Source organism: Hippopotamus amphibius, chromosome 3, assembly GCF_030028045.1.
Source record: "Hippopotamus amphibius kiboko isolate mHipAmp2 chromosome 3, mHipAmp2.hap2, whole genome shotgun sequence".
NCBI lineage: Eukaryota > Metazoa > Chordata > Mammalia > Artiodactyla > Hippopotamidae > Hippopotamus > Hippopotamus amphibius.
The window spans coordinates 140,426,221-140,441,870 of record NC_080188.1 but is presented as its reverse complement, the minus strand read 5'-3'; the positions used below and the strand labels follow the sequence as shown (position 1 = coordinate 140,441,870).

General features: G+C 35.5%; 1 protein-coding gene across 4 annotated transcripts in view; it reads left to right on the top strand.

Annotated features, from left to right (window-relative positions):
• Positions 1-15,650, top strand: part of NME7 (NME/NM23 family member 7) — a 237,183-nt gene that overhangs the window by 40,652 nt on the left and 180,881 nt on the right. For all 4 annotated transcript variants that reach the window (XM_057729094.1, XM_057729093.1, XM_057729092.1 and 1 more), the window contains 3 exons: positions 3,260-3,367; positions 4,089-4,255; positions 12,914-13,024. In XM_057729094.1, the coding sequence (XP_057585077.1) occupies positions 3,365-3,367; positions 4,089-4,255; positions 12,914-13,024 (281 nt within the window). In that variant the 5' untranslated portion in view covers positions 3,260-3,364. The remainder of the gene's footprint in view (positions 1-3,259; positions 3,368-4,088; positions 4,256-12,913; positions 13,025-15,650) is intronic.

Below are 15,650 nucleotides of genomic sequence, written 5' to 3'. Positions count from 1 at the left end.
TTCATGAAATAGTATCCCTATTTCTGTCAACCTACATTGTCTGTTACGAGAATGAAGTAAAGAAACTGCTACTTAGTAGATACTCTAAAAATTATTATTGTTGTTATTGTCATGATTAATGGTTATCATTAATTTCTTAAGGTTTGAATAAACATTTTGAGAATTGTTTTCCTGTTGTCTGAGCACTAGGAGATGAAGAAAAGTCATTCTAACAGAACAGAGGGTGAAAAATTGAACAGAATGTCTTTGGTTTGTGTGCCTATTATCTTAAGAGAATTCTCTTCACTGATGTTCATTGGAATTTGAGAAAAGGTTGAGCAACTGATGTAGGAGATACTTTTTTTGCTTCACATAATTAGAAAAATATTGCCTTCCTCTCACACCCTTTATATTCTTATTGATCTGCATTCAAATTCTACTTATTTTATGTCCCATAAGACATTGTTATTTTGTATATGCATTGTTTATTTAGATTTACCCACATATTTACATTTCCATTGTTTTTCAGTCCTCTGTTCCTTGAGTCATCTTGAATCATTTTCTTTTTTCCTTTAGAACTTTCTTTAGAATTTCTTTTAATGCAGGTACACTGGCAATAAATTTCTGTTTTTGCTCATCTCAAAATATATTTCACCTCCACCTTTTGAAGGGTAATTTTGCTAGTTATAGAATGCTATGTTGGCAGTTAGTTTTCATTCTTGAATTTCTGATTGATTAAAAAAATAGATTTTGACTCCCTGGTGAAATTATTAATCTTGACATATATTTTTCATAGCTATCATTGTTATTTTGAAGCCTTTGCCAGATAATATGTAGGGTATTCATGGATTCCTTTTTATTGTCTGTTTTTGTTTTTTCAAAGCTATCTTTGAAAGCTTGACACTGTGCTTGAAAAGCCGTATTTCCATTTCTGAAGATGCTGGGGGCTAGAATGGAGGAACCTATCACTTCAGCATGATTAAGGACTAATCATTGAGTGAACACAAAACTTATTTCAAATTTTGTAAGCATCAGCTTACCTTGCTCCAGGAGTCACAACAGGAAGGCTAGACAGTTTATCAGGGGTCTCCTCTTTGGTGGGTTTGAACTCTCATTTTTCTTCCCCACAGCACTGTGATGGTCCTGAAAGCTCCATTAAACAAACACAGGTTTGAGCTCACTTCTCTATGGTTTCCTTTTCTCCAGGATCTTTGCCCCTCAAGTGTTGGTTTCTTTGGTAGGCCCAAATTCCAGTGTTTGTCTGCTTATGCCCATGCAAGAATATACAGTGGAAAAAAGACAGCCTCTTCAGTTAGTGGTGCTGGGAAAATTGGACAGCAACATGTAAAAGAATGAAATGAGAACACTTCCTAACACCATACACAAAAATAAACTCCAAATGGATTAAAGACCTACATGTAAGGCCAGACACTATAAAACTCCTAGAGGAAAACATAGGCAGAACACTCTATGACATTCATCCAAGCAAGATCGTTTTTGACCCACCTCCTAGAATAAAGGAAATAAAATCAAGAATAAACAAATGGGACCTCATGAAACGTAAAAGCTTTTGCACAATGAAAGTGCCAAATTTCATTGGTTTTTCATTTGCCTCACTTTCTTTGCCCTTCTGCCTTCAGTTTGATGTCTCATCATTTTTCCATTTCATAATTTTATTTTTTTATTTTATTGAAGGTAATATTTAAATGATGTTTTTGAGAAAATGAATATTTTAATATAGATAGTAAAAATTTTAAAGAACTACGAATATTTAAATTTTGTATTAAAAGGAGAGTATAATACTAGAATGCAGTGAAACCTAAATTTTAAAAAGCTGTATTAAAAAAATAAAAATAAAAAAGCTATATTTATAAGGTTCAATATGAAAAATAATGAAGAAAGGCTTGTCTTATTTTACCTTTGTTTTCTCTTGACTAATAAGCATTATTAAGTGTGTATTTGGATGATTGTGGGAAAAATAAAATAGTATCTTAAAAACTATCTACATTATAGCTTATGAGTATAATCATAAATATAACTAGACATACTACTATTAGAATTTATAGGTGAATTATTAACATAAAAGGAACCCGTGTATTATATACGCTAACCAGAGAATCAGAGGCAAATCCAGAATTAGCAACAAAACCCTTAGATTCTTTTCTTCCTTACATCCTCATTTGCTTATTGTGATGAAAGACCTTTGGGGGCTAAGATATTAATAACCTATGATGGGAAATCCTGCCTAATAGTCAAGGAAAGAGGGCTAATTTTGACGTTTTTATTGTATGCATCTCACAGATCTTCAGCTAGAGGGAGCTTAAATGACCAAAGGGCCTCAGCTCCTCTGCTTTGGAATCCACTGCTGCCTTTGTGTTTAGTACATGCTTCCCAAGGGCTGCTCCCAGCCTGTGACTGAAAGGAGCAGGGAAACTAAAGCAGGCCCATCGCTGGAATTCAGGGACGTCTCTGAGGGCTAACTGGCTCAGGCACTCCCCGGTGGTCTTGCTGAACCTTCCTTAGTCTATAGAACAATCCAGGAGGATTCCACCCAACCTTCCTTCTCTCTCTCCTTCACTCAGTGTCAAATTTGTATTGTGGTCTGTCGGCTTTCCCTGGATTGCTCCCTGTTTTCTCTTGTAGGAATTTCCCATATAGAATTTCTCTTACAGGAATAAAATTCTTGCATGTTTAATCATGTCTTGGCATCTTGTCTGCTACTCGAGGGACCTAGACTAACACATTCTCCTACTATTTCTATAAAAAGATACTATCATGTGAAATTACTAAGGAGAGAAGATGCTTACTATAATTTGAATGACAACAGTATTCTAGTACTGCTGGAGTCTTAGATTTAGAACAGTTAGAACTTCATGTAATTGAGAGCTAGCCTCTCAGAAATTTTTTCTCATACTAGTTTATTGAGTATCTGCTTATACGCAAACTTGCTTTCAGAAGGATTGAAAGATCACAGTAGTCAAATCAGGAGCTCATATTCTAAAAAAGTGTCAGTTTACCCGGGATGATTGGATGGCTGTGAAGTATTAAGCAGTTCATAAGTCATCTTTGAGATACCTAAAGATGTTTAATGAGAAATTAGAAGGAAATATTTCTGAGGGTGTTGATAGCTGTCATATTGTTGAAAAGCAGAATTATTCAATATAATAAGTAATAACAAATTTGTTCATTGCAAATATTTGGTAATTCTTTCAATTTGTATGATTTTTACAAGTGTGCTTATGTTTTATATGTTAGTGTTAAAATTCTTCTTTCTTTGCAGAATCATAGTGAAAGATTCGTTTTCATTGCGGAGTGGTATGATCCAAATGCTTCACTATTTCGACGTTATGAGCTTTTATTTTACCCAGGGGATGGATCTGTTGAAATGGTAAATGAGCTTTTCTTTGCTTAAAAGTTGGCAAATGGAGCAAAGGTGGGATTGGGAGAGGAATAGGATTGCCTTTTTTATAGTTGCTTTTAAAAATACATTTTTTATTTTGGGAATTAAAAAAATTTTGGTATTATAATTCCAATACCAGATACCTTGTGCCATTATTTTTTAATAGAAATTATTTTTTTGGTTAGAAAACTGAAGTGGGATTATTCATGTTTTGGATTAAGTAATAGTTAATATGTGGCTATAGTTAAAGATTATCATGCTTATAAATGTCACCATTGTTGAATGTTGTTATCACTACAGAAAGTCAAATTGAAGAAGACTGAGCTAAAAAAGCCCTGCTTATTTCTTTGTGTCCCTTTGTTGACAGCCCCTTTTGCAGGTAGATTTGGAATTGGAATTGTGTGTAGGCAAGAAAGCAGAAATTTGGAATTTCTCTGGGATTTCGTAGGCACTAATTTGCTGTGATGATTTGGAAATAAATGTTTCTATTCAGGATTTTTAATAGTATTGAATTTGTAATTTTTATGTTATTACTAGATTAGACTAGGAAATACATGAGTTTAGGAAAGAAATTATGGTTTGTACTTTCAGCAAAAATGACACATTATATAGCATGTTTAATAGAACAAAATTAATAAATATTCCTAATTTTAAAATGAAGTTTACCTACTGATAATTATTTGTTTTATTGTATTGTTTTTGGTTATAGCATGATGTAAAGAATCATCGCACCTTTTTGAAGCGGACCAAATATGAAGACCTTCACTTGGAAGATTTATTTATAGGCAACAAAGTGAATATCTTTTCTCGACAACTGGTACTGCTTGACTATGGGGATCAATATACAGCTCGGCAGTTGGGCAGTAGGAAAGAAAAGTAAGAAAACAATTATATAATCTTTTTAAAATTCTTAGAACATTATATATGTCTTGGTACCAAATTTTAATTTCTTGTTTCTATCTTGTATATTTACAGTGTAGATGTTTTTCAGTGATCCATTTCAATGTTTATGACATTTTTAGAATTTTGTGGAGCAGATTCTGTGATTTGCTCTTCACTTAGGTAACAAAGTGATGCCCATAGTCTTAGGCAGTGATTATTTTCTGGAGGAAAAAATGCAAACCTTTTATACACCCTCATCATTCTTCTAATTGGGAACCGAGAATATCAGTCTTGGTGTACAGTATAAAGATGGTTTATAGGGGAAGAGTGGTGACTGCCATAAGCTCAGTGGAAACTCAGAAGAAAGTAAAGCTGTTTCTTGTAGAAGACTAGGGTAGGCTTTGTGAAGGTATTTGACAGGATTGTGCGAGATGGATTGAATTTTTACCCAGTTGGATCAAGTCGGAGGAATGCTGGTCAGAGGAATGAGTAGAAGCAGAAGTACAACAGAATGTTATGTACGGGGCAGAGCTCATTGTGCTTCATGACTGGCTTGGCCATGAAGCCAGGAAAAACTTTTTTAAATTGAAGTACTAAAATAGCCTAATTAGGATGGTAGCCGTAGGTGTGAAGAGCAAGAAAGGAAAGTGTGAGATTAATTGAAGTAGAGTAATAGTAGTAAGGATAAGCATTAATATCTGTTAGCTATTTTTATATCAGGTATTGTGTTAAAATGATTTGTAGACATCATTTATTTAAGCCCCGCAACAACCTAATACACAAGCTAAGAATATTATTATTAGCTCCACTCTGCAGATGGACAGGCTTAGTGATTTTAGGTAACTTGCTGAAGGTCGCACAGTAGAGGCAGGATTAAAGCCCAGTGTCTGTCTGAATCAAGAATGGCAGGAGGTAATCACAGGAGAATGGATGGGACCTGCAAAATGGTTGTCTTCTTTCTGTCTCAATTCATTTTTACGTCTCCTGTGGCTCCTCACACGTTACAAGCACCTTATCTGTGTTAGATGAATAAATCATTGAATACCAATTTAAAATTTATCATCTACTGTTTCCTTTACTTCTTTTCCTCCCAGTTTTCAAGTGATGACCTTTGATCTAGTTGACAAAGATGTTTTTGTCTAGATGATTTGTAATATATATTATCTATTTTTGAGTTTTATTCACAGACGTAATAGATATCTGATAAATGTTGACTGATCAATTGCAGACAGAATATATGAGTATTTTAAAAAGAAAAAATACACAAAAACATTGTGATGCAAAGAAACTTAATCTGTCTTGGGATCACAGCTGCATCCCTAAAGGCTGTTGTAGCGATGCCTCAGTGAATTATTCACATGGGATGCCCCACAAAAGTTTGTTGAATGAATGAGCTTACGTCGTTGAAAAGAGTTGTGTCTGGAGGAAGAGCTTCTGGCTGGCTTCCTCCCTGCCTTCTTCCCTCCCTCCCATTGCATATGGCTTTTCCTGTGAAGTGGAGAAACTGCAGCATGGTGCCTTCTTGTGTCTCTCTGGTCTTTTCTCTTCGTTGTTTGTCATAGCTACTTTTGTCATTCTGACTTTTGCTCAGTTTTGATTTAGAAGAGAGACAGAACAAGCTGGAGTTGTAGCTGAAATCAGGCTAGCCAGAAAACATAATACTAAAATGACATTGTAGTTTTCAATCTCTACATGTATGAGATTCCAGCTTTCTGAGTCTAGCACCAACTATGTATGAAATGGAATGTTAAGTCTTTGGTCATCTTTCTTGGCTCTGGTTTCCGTGGCTTATATTATATTGTATTGTGCTGACTTGGGGGATTCTTTGCATTTGTGGAGTGATTGTTGCAGTAAGGAAAGATAGGGCTCACTGGTGAAAGTTAAGGCTGTATGTATAAAAAGCTCCCCAAACTATTTAATTGATAGGAAAAAATCTGTCAAACTATTTTTTGAGGCTTTCCACCCAAATAATAGCTGATTACCTAACATCTGAGTCCCTCCGTAGTAATATCCTTTCTCTGACGTCTTTACAAGTGCTTTATAATTCTGGAGGTGCTTTGATGCACAGGTGGTGATGGATCACTGAGGTGGTGAATGACTCATAAAAAAGGAAAACCAAAGATTCTCAGGACAACTCTGAAATAGGAAAAAAAAATAGAACGTTAGATAAACAAGAATCTCATTGTTATGAAATCTACTGATAGAAGTCTATGGGATTAAGGAAACACCAACCACAGTTCCTTTATTTACGAGTAATAAATATTTATAGCTTTAATTTTTTGAGCACGTGCTATATGCCAATTACTGTGGTAGGCATCTCAGTTCAAGACTACTTCAAGTTTTCATTGAAACTAGCAAAAATAAGTGAATTAGGAAGATAGGGTTAATAGTATGACCCAATCAAAATAAAATAATAATACCTATAACAATTATAACTTATATATATTAACTCTGATTTGTCTACAGTAAATGTTGTTGATTCCACTTTACAGAACAGTTCAGTAACTTGGCCATAATCACACAGCTACAAAGTAAAGCGAAACGAGTAAATCTTGTTGTGTTTGACTTTAAAATTCATTCTCTTTTTATTAAAACCTCTAATATGTTGGTAAATACTATTGAATGAACTGATTTAAAAATAGGAGGAACAGAAAACTGTGAAGACAGATTTTAAATATTTGGACTTTATAAATATAATTAAGTAAAATATGTGCAGTATTATATTTTTACTGACTTCAGTTGTTTCACCATGTTCTCTTCTGATTCTCTCCTAGCTGCAAGTGGGTTAAATCCAGCAACCATTTGGGTGATTTAAATAAACTTCTTCAGAATTCAAGAGTTTTAAAAATATATTGTTTCATTTAAATGAGCAAAGAAGTAGGCATATATAGAAATACATGCATGTCTATCATGGTCCCGTGGAAATAGCTTCTGTGTAATAATTATAACTTAGCCTAGTTTTATAGAGTGTCAAGGAGAATTTATGAACTAATTACATCCCTGTTATAGTTATCATACTCAGCTACTTTCTGGAATAAAGCTTGTAGTGAGAGGGAGGAGTAAAGCTGATCTTCATGGTGCCCATCTGCTAATTTTAAGGCACTTATTGAGATAATTCTGTATAATTCAATTTAGCTCACAAACTAGCCTCAGCTTTCTAATTCCCATTATCTGTAGAAATCTGACATTTGATTCACATTTCTATTGTCTTTTTCAAAATCTCTGTTTGGGATAAAATGGACAAACAAAAAGCTGTAAATATTTAAAAGATACAACTTAATGAGTTTGGAGATAAGTATATACCCATGAAACCATTACCACAATCAACGATATAAATTTATCTATTACCTTCAACATTTTCTTCCCACCCCATTATTTTTTATATTTATTTTTCTTTTGTGGTAAGAGAACTTAACAAAAGCTTTACTCTGTTAGCTAATTTTTAATCTGTTCTCTTTATAAAGTTCCTCAAATCAAATGGATAAATGTTATCAGTTGTCAATGAGTCATGGTATTTGATTTTTTAAATTTTAAATGTTTTTTTTTCTATTTTTTCTTTAAATTTTTTTTCTTTCTTTTTTTTTTTAGAGTATTTGATTTTAATTTTAGATGGTAATGAATTGATGCTTTATGGTTTTACTGTTCAGATGTAAAGACATCATATAGGCTTCTTGTCATCTCCTGGGTTCAGTTAATCTCCATTCTCCCCTAATTATTAACTGATGGAGTACTCACGTACGCACCAGAGGCATATCAAAGTAAAGTACTGGTTTAGGCTGTCTGGTATAAACCAACTCTGAGAACAGTTGAGGTTTTCTTCCTATTCTTACTTCTCCATCACACCCTCTGCCCTCCTTCCCAATCCGGACCTTGGGGCCTGTCTGAGGGAGAGAGATACCTGTAGAGCAAACGCTGAGAGCACACTTGCCCATCCAGCATGGGAGACAGAGCACCAGAGAGGCAGGCTTCTATGCAGGTGCTTGACCTCTGCTTCAGCTGTGCTAACCAGGTGGAAGCAGGAGAAGAACTATAGACTGCCCTGCTTGAGGGCCTGCAGGTCTAAGAGAGAAGAGGCAGGGCCACTTACAACCAGAAACCCTTAAATGTGGCCAGATGTGGAGGAGCAAATGAAGGGGGTGGGGCAAGGAGGCGCTCCTCTGGGAATGGAGTAGAAGTCATTTTACCCACGAGGAGCAAGGGTACACGTGTTCTCATTGTTCCTGGAGTTTTATTTCTTTAAGCAAATTGGCCTAACAATTTTAAGTAGACCAAGGCTACTTCTCAGGGGAGGAGACCAGACAATTACCTGTATCAGTTCAGTTCTGTTTTCACCTTTGGGAAACTACTCCCTCAATACCAATTACTGTTACTTTACATATCCTTCTAGGTGGTGGTGAGCAGTGGTGAGCAGTTGAGTTTTGGCTGCAAAAAGGCACTGAAATGCATTCAAGTAAGACTTTAGTTCAATTACCAAGGTCTTGCTAAAAATTCACCCCCACCCCGATCTTTTTCTCATACTTACCTATGGTCTCATTGTCCAAGATGGCTTACTGTTGATGATATGATAGTCCTGACAACAGTATAACTGCAGCCCAAATAATGCCATGAAAAATGCCTTCCTATTATCAAGTTCCCAGGGAAAAATTAAGATTCCTTCCTCTGTTTACTACCAAGAAATGTATAGGTGAATCCAAGCAAATAGCACTTGTACCAAAAAAAAAAAAAAAGTCTAAAATGCAGGCAAAAAACTGTCCAAAACAATAGTGAAAGTATCTAAGTTGGAAGACAGAACATTGGAGCTAAAGTGTTCTAAAGTCTTTCTAAAGGTTCGTGATTTTATACAGTTTTAAGAATTTTAAGTTAAATAAGTATGAAAAAGTTTCACAGCTAACAACTAGAGCAAAAGTATATAAACTCCAAACCAATAGAGAGTACAGTAGGCAGAATCATAGCTGCCCAAAGATGTCTACGTCCAAATCTCTGGAACCTGTGAATATGTTACTGTATGGCCAGGCCATTCAAGATGGCTGTTCTGTATAGCTACCTCCCCCCCACCCCCCGCCATTAACCAGTCCCTGCTTCACTCACATGACTATCCAGTCCTCTTAATTATAAGGGTTATTAATTAGCCCCTGGTAACTGATGAGCCCACTTGACATCAACTCCCCCTATAAATGGTAGCCTCCCTCTGCCGTGAGTAGCCAAGACTGCTGCTACATCCTGCCCACCATCTGCTTCACACTGTGGGGTGCTGCTCCAGGACCTGGCTTCAGACATGTAAGCTCCCCCATCTGTTAAACCAGTGAGGTCTCTGTTGCTGTCTCCGGGCTCTTTCTTCTATCTCAAGGCTGGGCATCTACAAGGCTTGCAGGCCTGCAGGTGCAGCCCAACAGTTACCTTACATAGCAAAGGGACTTTGCAGATTTGATTAAGATCACAGACCTTGAGATGGGGAAATTATTCTGGATCATTCCCATGGGTGCAGTCTAATCACAGGTGTCCATAAAACCAGAGAAACTTTCCTGGCTGCAGAGAACCAGAGAGATGCCAGTGTGAGAAGGCCTCAGTCTCCATTGCTAGATTTGAAGGTGGAAGGAGATCACAGCCAAGGAATGGGTGGCCTTAGCCATCTTTCTCAAGAGTGGATTTGATTGATATTGTGTTTTTGATTGATACCTTTTTGTCATTGCTTTACTTCCAGCCTTAAGTTATATTTTAGATATATGTCTTGTAAACAGCATGTAGCGCTTTAAAAAAATTTTCAACCTGAAAATCTCTACATTTTCACTGGTAACATGTAACATGTACATTTATATATGTTGTATTAGTATTTTTGTACATATTTCTACTATTTTACAGCTTTCCTGCTTTTCTCTTTTTTTCTTTTTGCCATTTTTTTTGTTGTTGCTGTTGAGGTGTTTTCCCTCTCTTCAGTTTTTTTTTTTTCCTCTGTTGTCTTTTATTGAAGACATCACAAATTGCCACAGAATCAGTTGCTTAAACAATACAAATTTATTATCTTAGCTTTGTAGATCAGAAGTCCAACACAGACCTCATCAGGCTAAGATCAAGGTGTTAGTAGGTAAGGCTGCATTTCTTTGTGGAGGCTTTAGGGGAGAATCCATCTTGCCTGTTCCAGCTCTTGAGGCCTCAAGGAGAGAGAAGCCTTGCTGTCCCAGCTGACCCACCAGCCAAATGCAGCTGTGTGACCCATGTCGGATGAAACCATGCCCTGGCCAACCTACAGGATCTTGAGAAATTGTAGTTTTAAGCCGCTACATTTTGGGGTGGTTTGTTATGCAGCAACAGATAATGGCGGCACTCTTAATATATTTTTATGGCCCTTTACTTTCTTTGTGTGCTATCTTCACTTTTAAATAATACATACAGTTCCTAAAGCCTATCTTATTTTCCCTCCAAAATACATTTTAACTGTTATCTACTGAATGATTAAACAGTGAAGACGTGACACAGGAACTCGCTTAGAGTTATTAATCACAGTAATCAAGGCTTTGTCTCCTGTAGGCATTTAAAGAGAAAATGAAACTGCATTTTAAACTAAACTGCAAAATTTTTCACATTGCTTCTTGTTCACAGTAGATGTGTTTTGAATTTTCTTTAAGAGCTTTGGTTCCTGAAGATGTTTCCAGAGTTTAGCATAAACAATCATGGATTTGTTTGGCTTTATAATATTTAAACAATGTGAACTAAAAAAAGTGACAAATTTTAACTCTCTCTGTTGAAGCCATATAAAATGCTATAAGTGACTTACTTGCTTCAAAATAAAAAGATAGTCCATGTATTACAAGCTCTCTCAGACTACAATCAACAACTTTTGTTATTTCAAGGTTTTAAAAGCCAGTCATAAGTTATATCCAGTTGTAAGTAAGGATGTTTGTATCATTATATCCTTAGCTAAGTTTGTCTCATTGGTGAAAAAAGTCCACTTTGGAAAAGGCCAACCATTCTCCTTTTTTGGATTCCTTGAATTAATGCCAATGTGTGAGAACAATGGAAAATAAAGGGAAAGTGGCAGCAATTTTTGGTCTTACTTTGTGTGCCATATAAACTGCATTACTCCTTGCATTTGCAGATTTTAGCCTTGAGGATTTGTGACTATGCTCCCTGTTACTAATTGTAATAGCAGCATTATTTGTGGTGTGGAAGGAGCACAGACCCAAGAGTCGTGTGAGCTGGGTGTTCTGTCCTGGAGATGCCACAGATCAGCTGTGTGACCTTTGGAGCGTTACCTCTCCGGGCCTTGTTTCCTTGTTAGTAAAATGAGGAAATTCAAGTGATCTCCATCTCCAAAAATCCATGAATTCTGTGGCTTCAGGGGGAGAATACATAGCTCTGATGTATCCTCTTAGAGGAAAGTGTGATTTTAAAAGTTAGCAGGGCGTTCGCTAGCCATATACATCATCAGGTAAGAAGACATTTGGTTCTTTGTATATCATTCATGCTATGAATGAGTGTTAATAGAAGAATTTATAATTATTTCCAAGTCAATGCTGAACTGACTGCATGGCATACACATGTTAACATCTAAGAGACCAAAAATCAAGTTCTTAATGTGTTTAATGGAACTTTTTAGAGAATTATTGTCTTTTATAAAAGATACGCTTTCAAGGTTCACCCATGATTTGGAATGTGTCAGCACTTCATTCCTTTTTATGGACGAATAATATTCCATTGTATGTATATATCGCATTCTCTTTATCCATTCACCTGTTAATGGGCACCTAGGTTGTTTCTACTTTTTGGCTCTTGTGAATAATGCTGCTATAAACATTGGCATACAAGTATTTTAGTCCCTGTTTTCAATTGAGTGTGTAGCTAGGAATGGGATTGCTGAATCATATGGTAATTCTCTGTTTAACTTTTTGAGGAACTGCCATACTGCTTTCCATAGTAGCCGCACAACTTTCTGCTAATGTTTTTTGTTTAAAATCTATCTTATATTAATATAACTCCCTCAATTTTCCATGAATTAGGATTTGCCTAGTGATCATTTTCACAGTCAGCTTTTCTATGTCCCTGTTTTAAATGTCTCCTACATTTATTGTGTTTATTACCAATGTGTTTGGATATATCTCCTAAATTCTCTTTTTTTCTATCACTTTGAAAACTATATCTTATATCATAAAAATGTTAACATGCATATTTAACTTAACAAAATCCAAAGTTATTATCTTTACCCTCCTCTCACATAATAAAAAAGGACATGTTTTAACTATGCTCCCCCACTACCAAGTCATATTATTGTCTAGCATTTTAATTTATCGTGGATTGTTCTATAGCTTCTCAAATTAAAAAAATTATATTATTAAAAAAATAAAAGATATGCTAAGAAGTAGACATCTTAAACATCTGGGCTTTATAATGTTGGCATATTTAAAATGACAGTCTTTACTTTTTTTTCCTCTAAGCTTTTATTGTTTTTCTAGATTGGGTACCTAATTTTTATTTCCTTGGAAAAAAATAGTAAACTTCCATTGTGTAAGTTTTTAAGAGACCATTAATACACTTCTGTTTATAATTCACTTTGATGTTTGGTCTAGGATTTTTAAGGAAACTGCCACTGCTTGGGAATTAAAAGTAAAAACTGCCAAACTATTTTTGGTTTTAAACTTATTCTTTATTTCTCTACAGAACATTAGCCCTGATTAAACCAGATGCAGTATCAAAGGTGGGAGAAATAATTGAAATAATAAACAAAGCTGGATTTACTCTAACCAAACTCAAAATGATGACGCTTTCAAGGTAAATGTTTTGATCATTTTCAGTTATGTAATGTCTGGTTCCTTTTTTTTTTTTTAACCATCTATCTTTCATGTCATTGTTTAAAAACTTCCACAGAATGACAAAGAATAGAAATCTTATTAGAATGAGAAAGTGGAAGACAACAGGTAACCAGATGTATAAATAATGATTGAATTCTAAGCAAGTAGGAGTTGTCAGATTATACTATTAACTACTTATTAGACATTAACTGTTTATTGTCTTTCATAACCCCATCTGCTTTTATAACACCAGTGTTTCATAATTGTAATTTCTTCTTTTATACAGTGTGACACATTGTATAAAAATTATAGAAGAAATGAATATTAGATTACTTCAATTTGACAAGGGAATGTTACTGTTGAGATTTTTAAAAGTGATGTGTTTGGAAATGTTTTAATTCTTCCTAACATATATATAATTTGTAGATATAGCAATTTACTGCTCTGAAAAGCAAGCCATTCTATCTGATCAGATATTTTCTAAGTTATTTAGTGAAAATAAGACTTACTCCCCGTTAGGTAGGGACATTAACGTAGCTATTAGGCAGGGCTGGACCCAGCAGTTTTCTTATGTTACTCCGCTGATTTGTGTGTGTGTGTTTGGTTAGGGGTCTTCTCACTGCTATTCCTGGCTCTCTCTCCCATGGACAATTGCTTTTTTGTCTCTGTGGGAACAGGGACGATAGATAGCAGTAGATAGTCAATGCAGCTTTCATAAGTCTGATCCCTAAAAACCTTAACAAAACATCCTCAGTTTTACCCCACTGATGACATAATTTGAATTTTTCCCCTATGTGAGAGCTCCCAGTTTACATATATTCTAGAAGGGCAGGCATCTTCTATTTCAGAGCACAGAATCTTGAGCCAGATTGCTTGTAACTGCACCACTTACTAGGTTGTGACTCTGAACAACTTACCTCTGTACTTCAGTTTCTTCATCTGCAAAATGGGGGTTGAAATATCACCTGTATCGTAAAGCCGTTATGAGGGTTGAGTTTAATAAAAGTAAAGTGCTTTGAAAAACCATGGCACATAGTAAGTGTATATTAGTGGTGGTAGTATAGTACTAATGGTAACATTATTATTTAGTAGAAACCGAGGTTATGATCCTTTATGAGCATAGTTACACTTGTCCCATTTCTGTCTGTTGTTGAGAATGCTTGCCTTTATAGCTGGCAATGGGGCTGAATTCTGGAGAGATGACTTTGAATAGTTTTGGTGAGATTAAAACTTTTTTATGTCTCCACACTTCCAGTGTTTGGTAATTTGGCATCAAACTTTCAACAGTAAAGATGCCAAAGAGAACTTAACAGCTTTTTAAAATGTTTTATGGCACCTCATGTCTCTATTAATATTACTGTCAAGTCTTGGATTTTACCCAACTTAAAAGCTAGTATCTTAGTCTGTTACTCTCTCAGGGATGCTAGCAGAAGACATGGGACGTCTGAGTCAGAGACAGGGCTTGAGTGTGGTTCAACAAGCGTAATGAACATCATGTTTCTGTTGGTTCCCTTTGCTTTCGTGTCCCGTGGGAATAATGTAATATGGGCCGGGGGGGATGGTGTATACACAGTTGATTGCATCACAGCTGAGGAGCGTTGAACTTAGGTTACCCACTGTTTCATTAACAAGCAGTAAACAAGCCTGCTCTTTGTACTGAAGAGACATGACCTCATCCCTCAAAGTTGCTCACTATAAACATAACTCCAAGAAATGGCTAGGATAAAGAGTAGTTGGGGCCTTGCATTCTTGGCATACTCAATAAGACATGTTAGGAGTGCCAGAGACCCGTGGAGGAGTATCTCCCAATGCTTAAATCTTTTCTAAACTTATTTGCTCAAATGTCAATTCCTCCCTCATGACAGTATCTGAAAGGCAGCAGCTGAGTTCCATCTAACTTGGTACTTCCAGTTCTTGGATCAGTGCCTGCTTCAAAGCAGGCACTAAGTAAATATTTTGTAAAAGAATTAATAGATCTGTGTGACAATGGTTTCTTTATAAAAACACAACAAAACATAACAAAACAACAGCAAAAAGACTTCTCTCAGTGGTAATACACTTGTTAATATTTCTCTCCATCTAAACTTTTTAAGGGAGGAATTAAATAAGAATGATGAGAAAAAAATTCATGAACTCTTATCTTGGTTTCATCTTGGTTTCTATTATAGATTTTGAATGGAAATAACTATGGGGTCAGTGACATGTTAGAAGAAAACACTAAGATACTTTCAGTCATTAATATTTTTCTTTTCATTGATGTTAAAAAATCATGATTTTTCTTAGTAGTTCAGTTGTGTTAAAGTTTAGAGTTGGTCATATTAGTAGTCTCGCTGCTAACTCTTTTAAAATACTCCCCACTTGAATTTTTTTAGACACTCAGTTTTACCTCATTTTAAGCTGCAGTACAGAATATTCATATCATTTCTGTAAATTCTTCTCCTTACCCTGTAGAATTTTTTTTTTCTGAAGTTGGTAGTAGAAAGGTCATAAGCAGTCCGAGATTTGGATTCAAATCTGCCTGTCTTCTTCCTTTACTAGCACTTTGGCCTGGACAAGTTATTGTAATCATGCTGAACTTCATCATTTGCGAATGTAGAATGAAGATG